This window comes from Oreochromis niloticus, linkage group LG15 (genome assembly GCF_001858045.2).
Source record: "Oreochromis niloticus isolate F11D_XX linkage group LG15, O_niloticus_UMD_NMBU, whole genome shotgun sequence".
Classification (NCBI taxonomy): domain Eukaryota; kingdom Metazoa; phylum Chordata; class Actinopteri; order Cichliformes; family Cichlidae; genus Oreochromis; species Oreochromis niloticus.
In genome coordinates, this window is record NC_031980.2 from 15961880 (window position 1) to 15982433 (window position 20554).

Consider the following 20554-nt stretch of genomic DNA (forward strand, 5'->3'; position numbering starts at 1 on the left):
GGTGGGTGTTGGACTCCACCAGGGCTAGTCAAGTGGCTTCCACTTGGGTGGTCTCAGAATCTCATCTCTGCTTTTCGCAGATGATGTGGTTCTGTTGGCTTCATCAGGTGGTGGCTTCCAGCTCACACTCGAGACGTTCAAAGCGGTGAGAATGAGAATTAGCACCTCCAAGTCTGAAGCCATGGTCCTCATCTGGAAAAGGGTGGAGTGCCCACTTCAGGTCAGGGATGAGTTACTGCTCCAAGTGGAGGAGTTTAAGTATCTCGGGGTCTTGCTCATGAGTGAGGTGAGCGGGAGATCAACAGACGGATTGGTGCTGTGACTGCAGTGACGCGGACACTATACCAGTCTGTCCTGTGACAAGAGAGCTTAGTGTAAAAGTGAGGCTCTCGACTGACTGTTCGATCTACGTCCCCATCTTCACTTATGCTTTGGGTAGTAGTGACTGAAATAACGAGATAGGGAATATAAGCGGCAAAAATGAGATTTCTCTGAAATGTGGGTGGCCTCACCCTCGGAGATAGTGTGAAAAGTATCTGGCAGGGATGCTAGATGGAAACAAAAATCACTGCCCCACCCCCTTCTGCCCCAAATATTTGTCGGTAATTCTGATATTTTAAGCACTAAATGACCATTTTTGATGCGTTATTTTTCATCTACAAGCAGAGCCTCACACAGGCATGTTTTTTTCTGGATATTTGTTCAAAATGCAGCCCCCTTGTTTCTTCGATTACAGCTAATCAACAGGATACACAGAAAACATCTTTGGGGACTCTTCGAGGGATTCCACAGTGCTGACTCCTTCACAGATGTTCACTGTCAAACACAATGCATTCTTATTTAAATGAATCAGCTCAGCAAGGACCCACAAAAACAATACATGGACACCTTTTGATTTTCTAAAGTTAGAGAAAGTTATTCGATAATAGTTCACTTTTTTGTTTGTTTGTTTGTTATCATTTTTTATTACAGAAGCTCTCAGAGGAGGATTGTCTCCTCTTAAAGTGCTGTAGTCAGCTGTGCACTAGATGGCACCTCTGCGCAAACAGAAGCCTCCATGTGTCATTTGCAACAGATAACAGGAGTGTCAACACAAAAGAGTTGATTTTATGACAAAGAGACGAGAGACGAGGAAAGGAAGAATCTGGCCCAGCAGGTAAAGCAAGCACTGAATACAGCGATATTTATATCTGTCAAGTTTAAACTGCAGCTGTTCATTTCTTGGAAATCATCTTGAGGATTTTCCTCATTTCTTCTTTTTTTCTACTTTCTGCAGACTGACCTCTAGGTTTAGGTGTGCAATTCTCACCTTCAGCACAGTCAAAAAGTAATGCTTGACACCTTTATGGAGCTTTGCTGTGCTGTAGGGTTTTTTTTTTTTTTCATACATGTTCTTGTTTATATGAGCAGAAAACAGACATGTGCAATCTTGTGAAAGCAATTTGTGTGCACACAGCATGTGAGCATGCCAGCAGGGAGGATGTGGTTGTCATATGGAGATGGAGGCATGCTGGAGTTTGAGGTTTGAAACAAGCAAATTCTGCATGTTGTTGCGCATTAATGCACAGATTAACCAGATTTAAGTGACTTTCAGTGAGGAATATGCTTTGTTTAGTTAACTATGTCATGTTAAACACGTTTTATCCAAGTGTTTTTGGTTAAATGTCAAGCACTGTACTTTTAAATCACTTTAAACTCCTTCACAAGGATATAAATATTTCTAGCTTAAATTAACTCAGCATTTTTTTTAAAAATGCCTTCTTTTCTGGAATCTTTCTGTAGACTCTAAAGAAGTCATTTTTTTTTTATCACCGTGTATGCAGCACTATGTGTGCTATAAAAACAGCACGGTATAAGGTGTGTAGGCTGCAGCAGCATTACCTCAAACACTGTAAGGGAATTCGAAGGAGTTTCAAAGTCTGAACATCTACAGCACATGTAATGATTACATTAAATGGTCTCAGGCCCATATAATGTGTACTCTGACCTGTACAACTACTATCTCGAAACAGGGATCTTATCGCAGCTGTCTGGCAAAGTAAACAAAGTAGAAACCGTTAAGAGCGATTCAGTGAGGAATCAGACCTCTTTATTTGATTCTTTGACCTAGTTTTAAAAAAAATTTTTTTTCATATATTTTATTTAAGTGAACAAAACTAACTGAAATTAAACACCTTTTTCAAGAGGAGTGCACCATAAAGCAGCTTCAACCTATCGAGGATTTCTCTGCATTAACTAGCTCAATAAAACCTAAAATTATCCAATTAGAAAACTTGGATTCCATCATAATTATTAAGGTTTGTTTTTGCTTCAATCTCTGTGTGCGCTCACACACAACAGAGCGTTTGATGGACAAGGATACTCCTTTAAAGATGGCAATGTTCATATTCAGGGCTGAAAGCGTCAATGGTTTCCAAGAGGAGTAATGGAGGCTGTCTACATCCACTGCGACTGACCATCGCTGAACAGAGACATTGTCTTATGACAACAGCTATCAGCCATCTACGATACAATCATGAGAACCTTTTCCACTCACACCTAGACTCTAGTGATCTCAATAAGTCACATGATAGGGTGGGGCAAAGTCTCATAGTGGTTTCACCCTTAAACCCCTAGCATGTTAATGAGCCATGCCTTGTTTCACACCTTGGCTCATGTGATGATCCACATGATCACTAGTAGGCCAACGACCACCTCTAAAGAGGAAAACCTACACTAGGGGATTAATGGGCCTCTCCTTCTTTGGGTTTTAGGACTGAAGAAGCCTCTTGGATGAGAGGTGAAACATCCTCACAAACTTAAAGAAGGCCAGTTACCGCTTATTTTAAGCTCTCAAGATTATAATGACCTGGATGACTGAGACCACACAGATGTGTTTAATGCTTCATGTCACTCTTCTGTCACTGAAAATGAACAGAATGAGTGCTAAACAAAACAAACCTTTCATAAAAAAACCCACTAAAAATAAAAATGCAGGTCCTGCAAATAAGGCAGTTGTTAATCTTAGTTATAAATATGCCAATATACATATCATTTGCAGTCTGACACGTTCAACCTGTTAAACCTTAACCTCCATATATTTGGAGGTTAAAGTTGCTCATTGATTGACCTGACTTTGGGATCAATACCTCAGTACCTCCATAACCTCTTTATTTTGCTTCACAGTGCATCACTCTGACCTAATGAGCAGCAAACATAGAACCAGCTGCAAAAAGCCAAAGTCAGCTGTCACTGACTGCATTGCACACTACTATATTCAAATAAAGCAAGCCTCAAGGTTAAAACAGGTACAATTCCAACCAAATTCACCATAAATATAAAAACAGTCACACTGACTGAAATTTAATGCACCTCTTCTGTCCTCAGGATACAATTTTTTTTGAAGGAGCCTGCAAAAGTCAGCCTGCCCTATCATTTGGTTTTCCACTCACAGGTCTGATTTGAAGGCACCATGGATCACACAGTGGATATCATCTCCGATCCAGATCCGTGGCTCAACACAACAACTGCAAACAGCACGTCCAGTTACAGGCCTACCATGTCACCAGTAATGGACAAAACCATCAACATAATTATGATAATCGTCTTATTCGTGACCATGATTTCACTGGGATGCACCATGGAGGTGTCCAAGATCAAGGTGACTACAGCAAGTTCAGTTTCATATGTGAGCTAAATGCAAAGAGACAATCTTATGCTAATGTGAACCTTTCTCCTTCTGTTTCCAGCATCATATGAGGAAACCTAAAGGGGTGGCTATCGCAGTCGTGGCCCAGTATGGCATCATGCCTCTCACAGCTTTTTGTTTAGCTAAGGTTGGTACTGATGCAAAGTGAAATAAGATTATAAACACTGCAGTAAGAAAGGCACATGCAATACAAAATATTTTTGTACTGCATGTGCCTAATTGTCATTTCTAATGTTAGTAGCGCTAAAATAGTTTAAAAAAATTCTCCAATTAGTATTTTTTCTTTTATATGATTTATTTTTCTATTTTTTCTTTTATATGATTCTGAATATATAAAATGGTCATTTAATCTTTAAAATTATTGATTGACTAACTATGACATTAACTGCAGAGGAATCATCAGTAATGAAAAAAAGTAATTAAAGAAAATGCTGAAGGTATTCTTAGTGCGCATCTGTTTTTTTCACACAGAATTGCTGTATTTGTATTTCCACATACGTCACCAGCATTTGCGTCATTATCAGATCTCGCTTTTGTTGCTTTTGCAGTATCCCATATGAGGTTACTATGATTATTGCGTTACAGCTGTTTAAGTTGGCTGAAATAGCAGCTGTGGTGATTCTGATCTGTGGCTGCTGTCCTGGAGGAGCTCTCTCCAACATCCTGGCTCTGGCTCTGCAGGGCGACATGAACCTCAGGTACACAAACAGAAAATATTTAGGTACAAAACTTTTTTTTTGAAACGATTAAACGCACAAAGACATAAATCCTTAGAGAATATTGGTCTTTATTTTACTTGTATAATTCAAAACCCCTTACTGCTGGACAAAGTGCATTCCTAAATGGTTTGCTGTTAAAATCTCACATTTTTTAGGTATCTTCTTCTGACACGCCTTAATCCAGATGCTTTAATTTTCTTTGAAACAACTTTAAATAACACAAAAGTTAAAGATACAAACCTGAAACCGTGTGTGTTTATTTAATTCACTTCTTGGAAAAGATATGCAATAAACTGTGTTTTTTAAGTTAAGCAACCTCATCCCTCTTGTTATCATACCGCTGATAATCATAATACACGGTGCGGTCTGAATAGCAATGATACACATTATTAGAAATGAATGTCTTACAGATCATCACCAATCTGGTTGTTACACATTTTATCATAACAGAGCGATATCTAGGCGTTATACTTTCACTCGGCTAGCCTTTCACCTCGTCTCTTATCTCTCCCTTATGAAGCAACAGGTGCTTACTTCAGGCTTCGAGACAGTCCTCCTTTATCTGATATGTGAGGACCTCCTTTGGCCTGTTGCTCAGATACATGATCAGTGAGGACAGACTGAGGGCAATGAGGGCAATGAATGCAGATTGTTTCAGTCATGCTTGTTATCCAACCAAGTGCCTGGAAGAAAATCGTTATCTCACACAACCCCACTAATTTTTTATAAATTAGACTTTTTGTTTTGTTTTGTTTGGGAACAAGAAAATGACCACTGACAAAACAGGAACTCTGAACAACAAAGGAATGTTAACAAGAGAGTAATGGCATGTACTGGAGTTACATAACACAGTGTAGCAGCCAACCTTGTAACAATTTGTTGGCAAGCATGTCATGGGCTCCCAAACCAGCAAAAATAACACAAGCAGAGGTTTCTGCAGGATATGAGGGATTTCCAGTTAGGTAGGGTTTTGGAAGTAATGCATGAGGTTCCCAAACGGTGAGCTGCTCACAAGAGGAAAAGTGGGAAAACTGGACTGTGTTTTTGATTACATGTAGGAATAAGAGGAAGATCCACTTTGTGTTCTTAACAATTAACAAGCTTAACAATCCTAAGGACTGCTCTTGGCTTCTAGAGGCCTCGCTGCTTAATTTAGATATGATATTCAATTCAATTCAATTTTATTTATACAGCGCCAAATCACAACAACAGTCATGTCAAGGCGCTTTATATTGTAAGGTAGACCCTACAATAATACATACAGAGAAAAACCCAACAATCATTTGACCCCCTATAAGAAAGCACTTTGGTGACAGTGGGAAGGAAAAAGTCCCTTTTAACAGGAAGAAACCTCCAGATTATAATATTTTCAATTTTCAATTCACTTTCTGTAAAGAGGAATTAAAGTCCAGAGCATTCAATTTCTGGTAAAACGGGAATGTCTTGCAGTGGATTTTTTGCCCTTTTGCCTTGAAACCCTAAGTAATGTACACATGGCTGCACAAATATTCTTCTTCTACTATTTCTTGTTGTTCTTCAAATTAAGTAATTTTTCCTTCTCATTGCTTTGCTTAACCTCAGAATACTGATACTGAATCCACATTATTTATGTTATATGTAAACACATCTGAGACAGAAATATACTCTTTCTGCAGTTTAGAAAAAGACAGTATATTTCTTCCACATTGGCTTCTCTTCATTGGCTCCGTTAATTACAGAAATGGTAGTTTTTACTTACCACTGTTGCCAAGCACTTGCTCATTGGGGGTCATCTGATTGCAGGGTCTTTACCTTGCAATATAAAGCACCTTGAGGTCACTGTTGTTGTGATTTGGCACTATATAAATAGAATTGTATGAAACCTCTGGAACAGTCAAAATTTGCGCAACCTGTTTGTGTTGTGTGTATGAAATGTCTTGCACCATGTTAAATTTTGAATGCATTTTGTCAACATAATGCTGACAAGGAAATTTTGAGCATTATGGTGCTACAAAAAGATAAAAGCTGTCACGGTCTCACGCTTATCTTTTTCTTTCAGCATCGTGATGACCTCCTGCTCGACGTTGCTGGCTCTCGGTATGATGCCTCTCCTGCTCTACCTCTACTGCCAGGGTTTCTCCGACCTGCAGAACGCTGTCCCTTATGTTGAAATTATGATATCACTGGTCATGATCCTTGTGCCGTGCGGCATCGGCATCATCATCAATACCTACAGGCCGCAGTACTCGAGGATCATCACAAAGGTCTGTGCATACTCACAAGAGTCTGAAGGTCAGACAGATCACTAGAACTGATAAACAGTGTTGATTAACTGGCACAGAGTTCAAAGCTGAGTCTTTAAAATGTAAGAATTTACTGATTCATTTTTCTTTGCATTGACAAACAGCTGTAAATCTCAGGCATTTACAGCTTTAGGATGAATTTATTGCTCCTCCGGGATCCCAGTTCCCAGTCACACATTGATATTTATTTCCAGTATTGGCTTTACCTGACACGAAGTCAAGTTAATAAATATCTTTTATCAATGTTTCACAAAGCATCAGTGAATCAGATGTTTATCAGTACATCACCAGTTAAAACTTTCTTACATCAATTAAGTATTTGATTTTGTGTGTCACGTTTTAAACGAGTTTTTCTCATTTTTCTCACATCACATGACTGCACAGTGAGTCCAAGAGTGTCCTTTGGACCAGGGTGGTATATAGGTACCCAGGTCAATGTGAACCAGTACATGTTTGTGTTCTGGTTTTTGGATGATAAAGGATCTCTGTATCACTCAGAAATCAGAAATCAGGCTTCACTATTTGTTACTGGATCGACTTATTTTTGGTTTTGATCTTTTCATTGGATCTGTTGACAACAGCGTCAGGTCCTTAAGTTTTTCAACAGTCATATTGTCAGGATCCTGGGTCTCTCGACCCAGTGTTTTCTTGTGTCTCTGTGATTTGGTATTATGTTTTATGTATAAAGTTCACTTTGTTAGTCTTTAGTTTACATCTGAGAGTTTAGTTACGCTGTTTTGAGTTTCTTGTGTTTCTTAGTTTCCTGGTTATTTAGTAGTTCCCTCCTCTCCAGTATGTGTCTCTGTGTATTTCCTGTTTTACTTTGAAGGTCTGCGTCTCATGTTAGTGTATTCTGTTTTGCTTCCTTGTCTCATCGTGCCCAATCAGTTCCCCCTGTGTTGCCACCTGTTCCTCTTTCCGTCATGTTCCTGTCTGTGTATTTATAGTGTGTGTCATCTCGTCCTCGTTGCTGGATCGTCTGTTGAATCTCCCTGTGAATTCTCCCTGCGCTGTTCTCCCTGCTCGTTGTCTCCACTTGTGTTTTCCCTCGCATTCAGGTTTGTTGTTTAGGTTTTAGTTTTCCCAGTATAGCTTATTTCTAAGTTCTGTTTCTCACCATCTCCTTTTGTTTGTTATCACTCAGTCTCAACCAAGCCCTCTCACTTCACTGCAACATCTGTATCTTGGGTCCTTTAATAATTTACACACGGCTTGCCCCGCAAACCGTGACACATATAATTTTTGTAGTTTTGCATCTGTACGCCATCATGGTGGGTTTTAAATCAAGCAATCGAGATGTGACTCAAGTCAGACTTTCAGCTTTAATTAAAAAAAGTAATTACCTTAACTATTTACTACTGTGGTCAAATACAAGTTCAGCACTTCAATCAACTCGCAATGTTTTATCTGCCGCATTTGTTATGAAGTAAAAGGGAATAGGACTCATTTTGCCTTGAAACTGCTAGTCAGTCAACTGTTAAATTGATATGGAGTTGATTTGTTTCATGTCCTGCTGTTTGCAGGTAGGACTAATTATAATGATGATTTTTATCGTGGTGATCGTCATCTTAACCAACATCGGAATCGGAAGAGTCATGCTGACTGTGCTGTCTCCTCCGCTATTGGCCATCGCTGCTCTCATGCCTTTGATAGGCTACTCCTTTGGATATGTCCTCTCTGCGATCTTCAGACTCAGCCAGGCGTAGGTTCTTTGGCTTAATTCAGTCATCGATGGACTCCTTGACAAGTCAAGGCAGTCACATCAAAGATGAAAGAATTAAGAGGCTTTCTGTATATATTCATGACTCATGAACATGTGCGTCTGTCACCAGGGAGCGGAGGACTGTTTCTGTGGAAACAGGCTGTCAGAACATCCAGCTGTGCATCACCATATTGAAGATAGCTTTCCCCCCAGGAAGTGATAGGCCCTCTGTTTCTGTTCCCAATGATCTATGCGTCTTTTCAGGGGGACGGAGGCATTGGTGCTCATCGTGCTGTTTAGGTGCTACCAAAGATTCACGAAAAAGGAGAAAGGTAAGAGGGACATCAGGTTATCTAAGGCCTTTTATGACACAAGAAAAAACATAGGGAACAAACAGGGAGAGTAAACAAGAAAAAGTTCAGCCTTGACCCTTTATAGTGCTGCTGATTAATAACAGTTGTTAGTGGGCATTAATCTAAGCAAGGCAGATTTGATGTAACCTTTTATTTTGTAGGTTATAGAGACCAATCTTGAACCTCTAATGACAAACCCTCATTCGTGTCCTCATTTAATGGTATCAAAACTGACCTTTTATAAAGGTACCAAAGAACATAGAGGGGTGTTTATTCTATATAATTTGTTCATCTGAACTGAAGATATTAAATATAAAACAGACTGGAGTCTGAATTACAAGTATGAGATCTTAGAATACCTTTTGTTAATTTTTAATACAAAGACTGTTGTTGGATAGTTAAAGGAAGGGCCAGTTTATGCTTTTGTCATGCTGAAACAACGAAACAAGACTTTTCACCTTAAAAAAAACAATTTCACTAAAAATATAAAGTATGATGCACAAGGTACTATTACAACGAGTAAAGCCTTGCATTTGTGTTTGTGAAAAATTTGAGGAATAATGTTAAAAATACTTTTTGATGTGTAGCGCAAAGGAAAGCCTTTCACAACATACTTTTTGACTTCTCATTACAGAAAAGCACAATTATAATTTTTCTGTCCTGTCAGCCAGCATGAAGTAGCTCTCTTAAAGACTGTTGGTGCTTTTCCTGCTTCCACATGTCAAAATGGGCTTATTTTTTTATGTAGATGAATAACCAGACCATAGAGTTTCATATTTAACCTCAAGTTGATCAATTTTTGTGCCAAATCTTGGTTTATGTTTATAATGAATCTGCTTATCTGACTCACAGAGACTTACCAGCCTGCGGTCACTGAAGAGGAGCTGAAAGAGACGACTGAGGGGACTGTGTGACCTCAATCACCACCCATGTATTTTTCTATTAATGTGAACTTTTACACCACAGCGGCTCCAGACGAAGTAAACAAAACTCCTACAGCTGACTAAACAAGCAGAAAAATGTGCAGCTGTATAGCTTGTCATGATTTTTATACTGTATTGTGATGTGAAACCTCTAAGTGCATTAGAAACTTCAGTTATTTCAGTTTTTTATTGGTTAAGTCTGTTGTCTTTCTACACCATGCAAACATCATCATAGTTTTGACTGAAAATAAAATCCTCATGTACAAAAATGTATTTTTCCAAACTCATTTAAAAACTACATTTAAAAGTCTGTAATCTACACACAAATCCCAAATAAAAGCACAGCCACGCAATATAATGCAAGAAGGAACGGCGTTCTTTAGTCAGTCGTAAGTACGGCCATAAAAAGCATGAAAATATGTGACTGCAACATGATAATTGCAAACATGTGCTGCTACTAGTGCATTCAGAGCTTTTATTGTCACCAAGAGGGTTGTCTTCGTAAGCTGGAAAGCAAAAAACAACTTGGACTTCTTACAGTGGAAGAATCTCTTTCTTTAGATCCTTGGAAAAAAACTCATCAAGTTCAACAAGAAATAATCGGTTATAATCAGTAAACTAACACGTGTTTTTCCTTTGCACAATGTGACTGCAATTTGATGATTGATGATTTTGCTGCTGATCTGCAGAACGTAAATAAGACCAGAGAGATGGTGATCAGCTTCAGAAGGAAGAGGACAGCTACAGAGCCCATCACTGTCCTGGAACAGGATGATGCAGTGGTGTGACACAGGTATCATAGAGTACGTGTATACAAACGGGGTGAGCAAGGAAACTAATTTCTTAATTTAGAGGAGCTTATTGGGTAATAGTTGATCTTTTTAAAATTTTTATTTACTTATGTATTTTCATGAAAGAAGATGGGGAGCTTTTTAGGCACTTCTCAAGGTGCTAAACTCACCTGTACACCAGATGGCACCTCTGCACAACCAGAAGCCTCCATGTGTCATTTGAAACAGATGAACTGCAGCTGTTTATTTCTTGGAAATCATCTTGAGGATTTTCCTCATTTCTTCTTCTTCTACTTTCTGCAGACTGACTTCTGGGTTCACCCCAACCGGTCGCAGCAGATGGCCGCCCCTCCCTGAGCCTGGTTCTGCCGGAGGTTTCTTCCTGTTAAAAGGGAGTTTTTCCTTCCCACTGTCGCCAAAGTGCTTGCTCATAGGGGGTCATATGATTGTTGGGTTTTTCTCTGTATTTATTATTGTGCTATCTACTGTACAATATAAAGCGCCTTGAGGCGACTTTTGTTGTGATTTGGCGCTATATAAATAAAATTGAATTGAATTGAATTGAATTGAATAGGTGTGCAATTCTCACCTTGGGCACACTTCAGAAGTCAGTCTTGACACTTTTATGAAGCTTTGCTGTGCTGTGTTTGTATTTTCATATGTGTTCCTGTTCATATCGACAGAAGCAGACATGCAATCTTGTGAAAGCAATTTGTGTGCACGCAGCATGTGAGCACGCCTCAGGGAGGATGTGGTTGTCATACAGAAAATGGATCAGATTTAAGTGGCTTTTATTTAGGAATATGCTTTGTTGGTCAACACTTTTACTAACACGTAATGTTGGGAAGCAAAATGTAAGTTTACAGCACCACGTGGGCAGCATTATTTGTCCTATACAAATACCTTTAAATGAAGGTTTCTAGTTTCTAGTATATGTATATACTAATATATATATAGACACCTATTGATTCAATTAAAATTTAATTATTTCCCCTGTTATTATTTTTTCCTAAGCTTTGTCTAACTGAGTAAAGGTCTCATTGATGTTAAACACGTTTTCAAGAGTGACCTGAGAGCTGCACCATGAAGCAGGTTCAGCCTATCCAGGCTTTCTTCATCTTGCTGGTGAAGCCAGTGTTGCTGGCTCAACAACACTTAAAAACCCCAGTTATCAACTTGTTATTACTTGTTATCACTTGCTTCATGCTTCACATAAAACGGGGTGGCCTGTTGTTGGACTGTCATGTCTGCAACTCAAAAGAGACGTGACAGGTGATAGAAGAAGAAGAGTATGAGAGACATCAAGACAGCAAAAATGAATGCAGGACTGCTTTTTCTGGGCTGCTGGTGGGGAGGTGATTCCAGGTGAAATCATTTTCTACATTGAATATTCACTATAGTACCTCAAGTGTCGGAGTTTTATTAACTGTAATACCAGCAACGTACAAAATATTTGTCAGAAATCTTTGACAAATAAAAAAAAAAAAAAAAGTATATATGCACAGATGGCATTTTTGCAGAGGGTGTCGGAATTTATTAATAAAAACATCTCTTAAGCAAGCATTTCGAGAGCCTTCTGACCTACTGCTGTACACTCTGGTTTAACTGCTGTACTGTGGAGGACAAGAGAAAACTGCAGCGGGTGGTGAGGGTGGCAGAGTGGGCAACCGATACTTCACTAACCCCCCCCCCAGAGACATTTATACTGGCAGACTTCAGCAGAAAGCCAGTATCATCATCATCAAGGCCCCCTCGCACCGTGGACACTCACTCCCATCATCTCACAGCAGACTGCAGTCTGAAGAGTATGTCAGCTGTAGATTCCTTTGAGTGATTTATAGTAAATAATGGTGACAAAATTGGGTTTGAAGGCCTGATTTACTCCTTGAATCATACATTTAATTTATCACTATCTGTAGTCAAAAGTTACAAAAAAGCCTTCAAGTACCAGATTGTTATTTGAAAAAGACAAACTCAAAAAGGAGAGACAAGAATGGGAGGTTTTGGCATAAGCACACGGACTCAAACACAATCAACGACAGGCAAGCTGCTCTGGTCTTTCAGGAGCTTTCAATTCATTGTGATTTCCACTCATGACTTCACATATAATATCCAAGCACAGCACACACACAAACCACTCCAGCTGTACAGATACCAAAAACAATATGTAGATTACTTGTGGTCGGAACAACATATATGTTCTGAGATGAATAAATTACTTATAAATAGATGAGACATTATTTGAAATCTAAAATAAAGTGTCTTGTAGTGCTATTGTATTATAATATTCTATTTTATTTTAGTTTTATTTGGAGGAGGATGGTCTCCTCTGTAGGTGCTAAAGTCAGCTGTGCACTAGATGGCGCCTCTGGACAACCAGAGGCCTCCGTGTGTCATTTGAAACATAAAACAAGCGTCAAAACAAAAGGAGTTCATTTTATGACAAAGAGACGAGAGCAGAGCATAGGAAGAATCTGACCTAAAAGGTAAACCAAGCATTGAATGCACCTGTAAACATGTCTGTCAACTGTTTATTTCTTGAAAATCATCTTGAAATCATCTTGAGGATGTTTCCTCATGTACAAAAATGTATTTTTCCAAACTCATTTAAAAACTACGTTTAAAAGTCTGTAATCTACACACAAATAAAAGCACAGCCACCCAATATAATGCAGGAAGGAACGGCATTCTTTAGTCAGTTGTAAGTAAGGCAATAAAAACCATGAAAATATGTGATTGCAACATAATTGCAAACATGTGTTGCTACTACTCCATTCAGAGCTTTTATTGTCACCAAGAGGGTTGTCTAAGTAAGCAAAATTTAAGTTTACAGCACCATGTGGTGTTTATCACTATCTGTAGTCAAAAGTTACAAAAAAGCCTTCAAGTACCAGATTGTTTTTTGAAAAAGACAAACTCAAAAAGGAGAGACAAGAATGGGAGGTTTTGGCGTAAGCACGCGGACTCAAACACAAGCGACGACAGGCAAGCTGCTCTGGTCTTTCAGGAGCTTTCAATTCATCGTGATTTCCACTTATCGCTTCACCGTTGTCAGGTGTCCAGCTAAAAAACAAAAAAACAAAATACAGTCCAGTTATGTCTTTATTATCTTTGGCTAGATCACTCTGACCTGAAAATCTGTAACGTAGCACTCCTTGTCAAAATATTTCCCTCTGAACTGCAGTGTGCTCCATCTGAGAGGATGTCGCTATTTTTCCACTTCATGAACTACATTTCCTTGGATGATGTCCACATATAATATCCAAGCACAGCATGCACACAAACCACTGCAGTTGTCCAGATACGAAACATAATATGGAGATTACTTGGGGTTGGAACACCCTACATGCTGTGAGAAGAATAAATTACTTTTAAATAGATGGGGCAGTATTTGAAAACTAAAATAAAGTGTTTTGTAGTGCTACGCTAGTTCATTTTTTTTCTTTATGTGGAGGAGGATGGTCTCCTCTCTAGGTGCTGAAGTCAGCTGTGCACTAGATGGCACCACCAGAGGCCTGAAGAGGTAAGAGGAGTGGCAACGCAAAAGGAACTGATGTTTTGACAAAGAGACGAGAGCAGAGCAAAGGAAGAATCTGGCCTAAAAGGTAAAGCAAGCACTGAATACAGCTGTAAACATATCTGTCAACTGTTTATTTCTTCAAAATCATCTTGAGGATTTTCCTCGTTTTTTCTGCTTTCTGCAGAATAACTATTAGGTTTAGGTGTGCAACTCTCACCTGCAGCAAACTACAGAAGTCAGTCTTGACTCTTTTATGAAGCATTGGTGGGCTGTAGTTTGTTTTCATACAGCACAAAATGAGTAGAAAACAACCATGTGCAATCTTGTGAAAGCACTTTGTGCGCACACAGCATGTGCGCACAAAGGAGTGTGAAGTTTGAAACAATTAAATGCTGTGTGTTTTTTCTCAGTAATACACAGATTAACCAGATTTAAGTAGCTTCCAGTGAGGAATATGCATTGTTCAGTTAAGCATTAGTTAAGCATGTTGTACCCAAGTGTTAAAAGTCAAGTAAAAGATTCACTGTATTTGCACCGTACGTATGTATGTTAGCCATCAGTTAGAAATGGTGAAGAAAGTGAACTATTAAATCACTTTAACCCTCTGGGGTCCAGGGTATAATTGGCCATGTTTGACTACTTTTGATTTTATCTCTATATTTCACCTTTAAAAACTGTTTATCTTGCCTTGTTTGGTATCATTATTTTCAGCACAACCTCAAATATCTGAAATTGGAGTTATTTTTTCATTTTGACATACTATATTAGCAAAATTGATCAGGGGTGGATCTAGAGAAATTTTCTTAGTGTGGCATGAGGGTGGCAAAGAAATCAAATGAGGTGGGAAAATCAAAGCCTTTTTTTCTGAACACATATGCAGGTGGTTACATATGGTTAAAATGATTCAAATGCAGTAAGTATACATGTATTTCATATAAATATAGTCTATAACTTAATTATTTTCTGTAGCCCACATAATTAAACACTTTAGTTACATAAAACATGTGAGTTTTGATTTTATGTACTGTATAGCCTGTATAATAAATAAATATATAGCCCAATAAGTATAAAATCCAGAAAGCTACACAACATGGGGCAGTTCATTTACAAACTCAAGTCTAACTTAGGTTTCACTGTTTTTTGTTAGAAAAAAAATCAAATTGTTTCATGCTTAAATTACACAAAATTTCAGAAATCTGCACTGTCATGAACAAAAACTTTAACCTAATTTTTCATGATTTGTTGGATTAACTCTGAGGTCCAAAATATAACCGGCCATTTTTGACTCCTTTTGAGTTTACATTTGTATTTCACCTTCAAATTGCTTCATTTTATTGTTTTTTTCCCTTGCCTTGTTTGGTATCATTGTTTTCAGCTCAACCTGAAACGTGTCTGAATTTAGTTGTTCTTTTAATTGACATACTGTATTAACACGACTGATCTGAAAACACACAAAAAACTTAAAATCCTAGTAGTAGTTTTTTTTTTTACTGTAAAAATCACACACATCTTGAGTAAATTATTTTTATAACTTGAAATGCAAATATAAATTGTACATTTTGAAAACTTATGCACACATTTTGTAAACATATACAACTATTTATCTAAAAATGCAGCCAATACACCTGGTGTTTTTTTATTTTCTACAACAACTTAAAATATTACTTTAACTAAAATGAGAGAACAATCAGGTGTCGCAATAAGATGCCCCACAAATTATGTGTGCCAGTAAAAAAAAAAAAAATTGTTTGTCCACCAAAAGACAGAGGCGAACACCACAGGGATAAGTCCCTCCTGTAGCAACAAGAGGAGGTGTATCACTCCGCTGGTTTTCTACTTGGTGACATTTTGTACATTGCAATGTGCCTTTGTGACATTCATTAGTGCCCTCACTGACACAAAAACAAAACAACAACTACACAACAGACTAACTACACAAGACAACATAACTAACTATACACTCCACGCTAAACGTTGCAAATCTCCCACATCTAAAAACTCTCTCTCTCTCTCTCTCTCTCTCACTCGCTCGCTCTGTTTCGCTGCCATTACCGTCACTCCCGAAACTTTCACCTCTTCCTAAACATCCAAATCCCATGTGTTGACTTTTTTTTTTTTAATTGGTCGACATGGTACATTTTTACACCAATAGAAAGAGGTGGCTTTCCCCCCCCTTTCTTTGCTGTTTTCGCTTTGTCCTTAGAAAATGCTTTAAGAAAAACAACCCCCCCCCCAAAAAAACATGACGACAGTGTTTAGAAAAAAGGATGGCTTTTATATGTATACATGTGTATGTATACACATATATATATAAGGGTCTCCAGTATGAAGAGTTGGACAGCACCAGGCCCTGATATGGTTCACACCTACTGGCTGAAGAAGCTGACTGCACTCCACGAGCGCCTGGCAGTACAAATGAACCAGCTGCTAGTTGACGAGAGACCCAGAATGGCTAACCAAAGGCCGGACGGTCCTGATCCTCAAGGACCCCCAGAAGGGACCGGCCCCCTCCAACTACCAACCAATAACCTGCCTCAGCACTACGTGGAAGCTCCTGTCAGGCATCATAACGGCTAAGATGTACAGGCACATGGGTCAATACATGAGCGGGGCACAGAAAGGTATGGGCAAAGAATACCAGAGGTGCAAAACACCAGCTACTGGTAGACCGAGCAGTCAGCCGAGACTGCAAGACCAGATTGACCAACCTGTGCACTGCCTGGATTGATTACAAGAAGGCCTATGACTCAATGCCCCACACCTGGATCCTGGAATGCCTAGAATTGTACAAGATCAACAGGACCCTGAGAGCCTTCATCGGGCACTCAATGGGTATGTGGTGTACAACACTAGAGGCCAACTCCAAGCCCATAGCACAAGTCACCATCAAGTGCGGGATCTACCAAGGAGATGCTCTGTCCCCACTGCTGTTCTGCATAGGCCTTAACCCCCTCAGTGCGATCATTGACAAGACTGGCTACGGATACCAACTACGGAATGGAGCAGTTGTCAGCCACCTCCTGTACATGGATGACATCAAGCTGTATGCCAAGAGTGAACGAGACATCGATTCACTGATCCACACCACCAGGATATACAGCAATGACATTGGAATGTCGTTCGGACTGGAGAAGTGTAGTCGGATGGTAACAAAGAGAGGGAAGGTAGTCAGAACTGAGGGGATCGAACTACCAGAAGGCAACATTGCAGACATACAGGACAGTTACAAGTACCTGGGGATCCCGCAGGCGAATGGGAACCATGAAGAGGCCGCTAGGAAAGCTGCAACCACCAAGTACCTGCAGAGGGTCAGGCAAGTCCTGAGGAGTCAGCTGAACGGGAAGAACAAGATCCGGGCCATCAACACCTACGCCCTACCTGTCATCAGGTACCCTGCTGGGGTAATAGGCTGGCCAAAGGAGGAGATAGAAGCCACTGACATAAAGACAAGAAAGCTCCTTACCATGCATGGAGGGTTTCACCCCAAGTCCAGCATCCTGAGGCTGTACGCTAAGCGGAAGGAAGGAGGCCGGGGACTGGTGAGTGTCAGCACCACAGTCCAGGATGAGACAAAAAACATCCACGAATACATCACGAAGATGGCCCCAACTGACAGCGTGCTCAGTGAATACCTCAGGCAGCAGAAACCCAAGAAAGAGGAGGAAGGCGAGGAACCATCATGGAAGGACAGGCCCCTGCACGGTATGTACCACTGGCAGATAGAGGAGGTGGCTGATACCCAGAAATCCTACCAGTGGCTGGACAAAGCTAGACTGAAAGACAGCACGGAGGCACTAATCATGGCAGCACAGGAACAAGCACTGAGCACAAGATCCATAGAGGCTGGGGTCTATCACACCAGGCAAGACCCCAGGTGCAGGCTGTGTAAAGATGCCCCTGAGACAATCCAGCACATAACAGCAGGGTGCAAGATGCTAGCAGGCAAGGTATACATGGAACGCCATAACCAAGTGGCCGGCATAGTGTACAGGAACATCTGTGCCGAGTATAACCTGGAAGTCCCGAGGTCAAAATGGGAGATGCCCCCAAGGGTGATGGAGAATGACCGAGTGTTAAGGGAAAATCCCAAATGGCAAACTGCAAATATAAACAGAACACAATGAGACAGCGTAATAAATCACATGTACATGGGTGAACGTCTCGAAAGAGAGTCACACAGTGTACCTTTTTATTCGTGCATTTATAGTCACTGGTGCCCACACAACAGGGCGGCGTATTTTCGCTCTTCTCAGAAAATGACTATACAACAGTATGTGGCTATCTTACTGGAACATTCCGTTCCTCTTTTTATCAAGACATGTTACACAGGCGTGCTCTCCCTCCCAGCAAGCCGTCCAAGGACGAGCTTCCGGCAAGCAATATGAATCACAAACAGCAATGCATTTAATAAAAATCTTTTTACATTTCCCTCCTGTTGTTTGACTTCTCTAATAGTTAAACAATCTGTTTGTTATCTATGCATGATTTCTTGGCTTGGCATTTTTAATCAGCATGTCATTCACAGATCAATTACAACATCATAGATAAGTCATCTTTAGGAGGGTCGTCTTCGTCTTCGTCCATGGGCAGAGTCAAATATGCCTGTACACGGACTGCGATCACCTTATTTATCATTGATTGTATACATGGCAAAATACAAGTGGTAAAACAACAGAGTTAAAGTAAAAGAACTCCAACAAAGACCAGTCCTTTTATTAAAAGAGATTTCCAGGAACCACTTAACAGCCAGGTAAGCCAGTCTTCAGTGTTCGTGACGTAGTCCTGTTGCTGAGCGTCCCTGAGTTGTTTCAGCGTAAGGCGTCGGTCATGTTGGAAGAGTGAACATTATCTGGAATGTATGTACAGCATGTGTTGTTAAAGAGGACACATATTCCTCCCTTTTCAGCGAGGATCATGTCTAACGCCACCCTGTGTTGCATTACTGCAATGCGCAGAGCGTCAATTTCTTGATTCTGTTTATCGTTTATGTTACAGGATGCATTCAGGAACAGTCCAAAACGGTAGTCCAGAGTTTCAATTCGTAAAGCATGTTTTCCAACTCCTACCCAGGGAAACAGGGCGTGAGTAACCTTCTGGCCAGTCGTCCAGAGCTTGAACATCTGATCCCCACATGGGGTCATGTGGCTGCACTGCAGAGACATCTCTTCGTCGTCGAGTCCTCGTGGCGTTTCCCGTAGTTATTCTGAAGGTGTGGTCAGAGATGAAGATTGGGGCGCAGATGCCAGTCCATCCTGGGGGCAGTATGAAATAGGCACGTCGTCCACACAGCCAGGCCATTCCTTGCACCCAGTAGGTGCCATTAGAGGGGTTGGCTGTGTTCACAGGGGCACCTTCTCCGTTTCCAGCGGTCCGATTACAATTAGTGGTGTTTCCCAGCGGTCTGTTACCGTTGTCTTGTCAGTAGCACATGGAGTGGTTCTTCCCTGTGGTTTGGTCCAAGAACACTGGGAAGTGAATGGATGTGTTCCGGTTTGTCACGTTGAAGTTGATTCAGAAAAGTTGGTCACACGTTCCATTGTCAAGTCCAGCGTCTTCAATGGTGATTATCTCGTGTTGGGGTGGTCCCTGAAAGATACTAAGGAAGTTAAGTGAGTAGATGGTAGATGAGCTTGTCTCGTTGATGATGATTTTATTATGCTGATAGCCAACGCCCGAAAAGCTGGCGGCACGTTTGGCTTGTGTTTTGTTCTTTATTGTCCTCGAAAAGTGCGAGGAGTCCTGCTAGGAGCAGGAGGACAGCTGCTAGGACGGCGAGTGTCTTCATGACAGCCAAACACACCTAGATCCTCGGGTGAGTAGACTACTGGCGAGAAGTAGAGGGTGGGATATACCCAATCAGCCCTCTCTTCACCAGGTAGATCACCAGAAGGTAGGGGTGCTGGAGTCTATGAGTCTAGGCTGTCACTCACTTTCTTGCAGTGGCTTTGGTGAATCCAAGATGGTCTTTCTGCTATCTTACAGGCGGTTGGTGTGGTGATAAGCACTTGGTATGGGCCTTCCCAGCGGGGCGAGCTCCAATTCTTTCTCTGGAGAACTCGAATCAGGACCCAATCACCTGGCTTCAACCTGCAAGATACTGGAGAAGATTCAGAAGGCAGTTTATTGTTCAAAACAATATCTTTGTTTTCTAGTAGTTTCGACATCCATTCTGCTAGTGTGGTCTCTCTGATTGATTTATCTAAAGGTTCACTTGTGATTGGCAGTGGAAATGGTCTGCCATGAATGATTTCAAAAGGTGTGAGTTTCTGAGAACCCTGTGTTAGTCTCATCCACATTTTTACTAGGCCTATACACTCAGGCCATGGTCTCCCTGTTTCTTCCATACATTTTCTAAGTCTCTGTTTTATTGTGCCGTTAGTTCTTTCCGCTAATCCTGCACTTTGCGGGTGATAAGCACAGTGATTTTTGATGCTGAATCCTAGTGCTTCAGAGACCTTACTGATTACTTCATTAACAAAATGTGTCCCATTATCTGATCTTATCAGAGTGGGGATGCCATATGTTGGAATAAAATGGTTACATAAGCATTTTGCTACTGAAATGGCATTTGCTTTC

The 20554-nt window shown here is 40.4% G+C and overlaps 2 protein-coding genes across 5 annotated transcripts in view; both read left to right on the forward strand.

Annotated features, from left to right (window-relative positions):
* Positions 1-1086: 1086 nt before the first annotated feature.
* Positions 1087-9936, forward strand: LOC100708706 (sodium/bile acid cotransporter). 2 transcript variants are annotated; one of them, XR_002056634.2, is made up of 10 exons: positions 1087-1156; positions 3166-3287; positions 3434-3640; positions 3729-3815; positions 4274-4386; positions 6446-6650; positions 7578-7747; positions 8343-8391; positions 8522-8723; positions 9597-9936. XR_002056634.2 is itself a non-coding variant. In XM_005475042.4 (9 exons), the coding sequence occupies exons 3-9, from the start codon at positions 3452-3454 to the stop codon at positions 9630-9632; spliced, it is 1011 nt and encodes a 336-aa protein (XP_005475099.2). In that variant the 5' UTR covers positions 1087-1156; positions 3166-3287; positions 3434-3451; the 3' UTR covers positions 9633-9936. The 2 variants fall into 2 exon arrangements, 1 of the variants encoding a protein (XP_005475099.2); XM_005475042.4 differs by lacking the exon at positions 7578-7747 and having other exon boundaries at positions 8213-8391.
* A 323-nt stretch (positions 9937-10259) lies between these two features.
* The window catches only part of LOC100708164 (sodium/bile acid cotransporter), a 34307-nt gene continuing 24012 nt past the window's right edge, over positions 10260-20554 (forward strand). Inside the window, exons 1-2 of one of the 3 annotated variants that reach the window (XM_005475046.4) lie at positions 10260-10460; positions 13913-14063. The gene's annotated coding sequence lies outside the window, so the exon portion shown is untranslated. Of the gene's footprint in view, positions 10461-12909; positions 12945-12981; positions 14064-20554 lie in introns of those variants that run through there. The other 2 variants (XM_019346214.2, XM_005475047.4) reach the window with 2 other exon arrangements.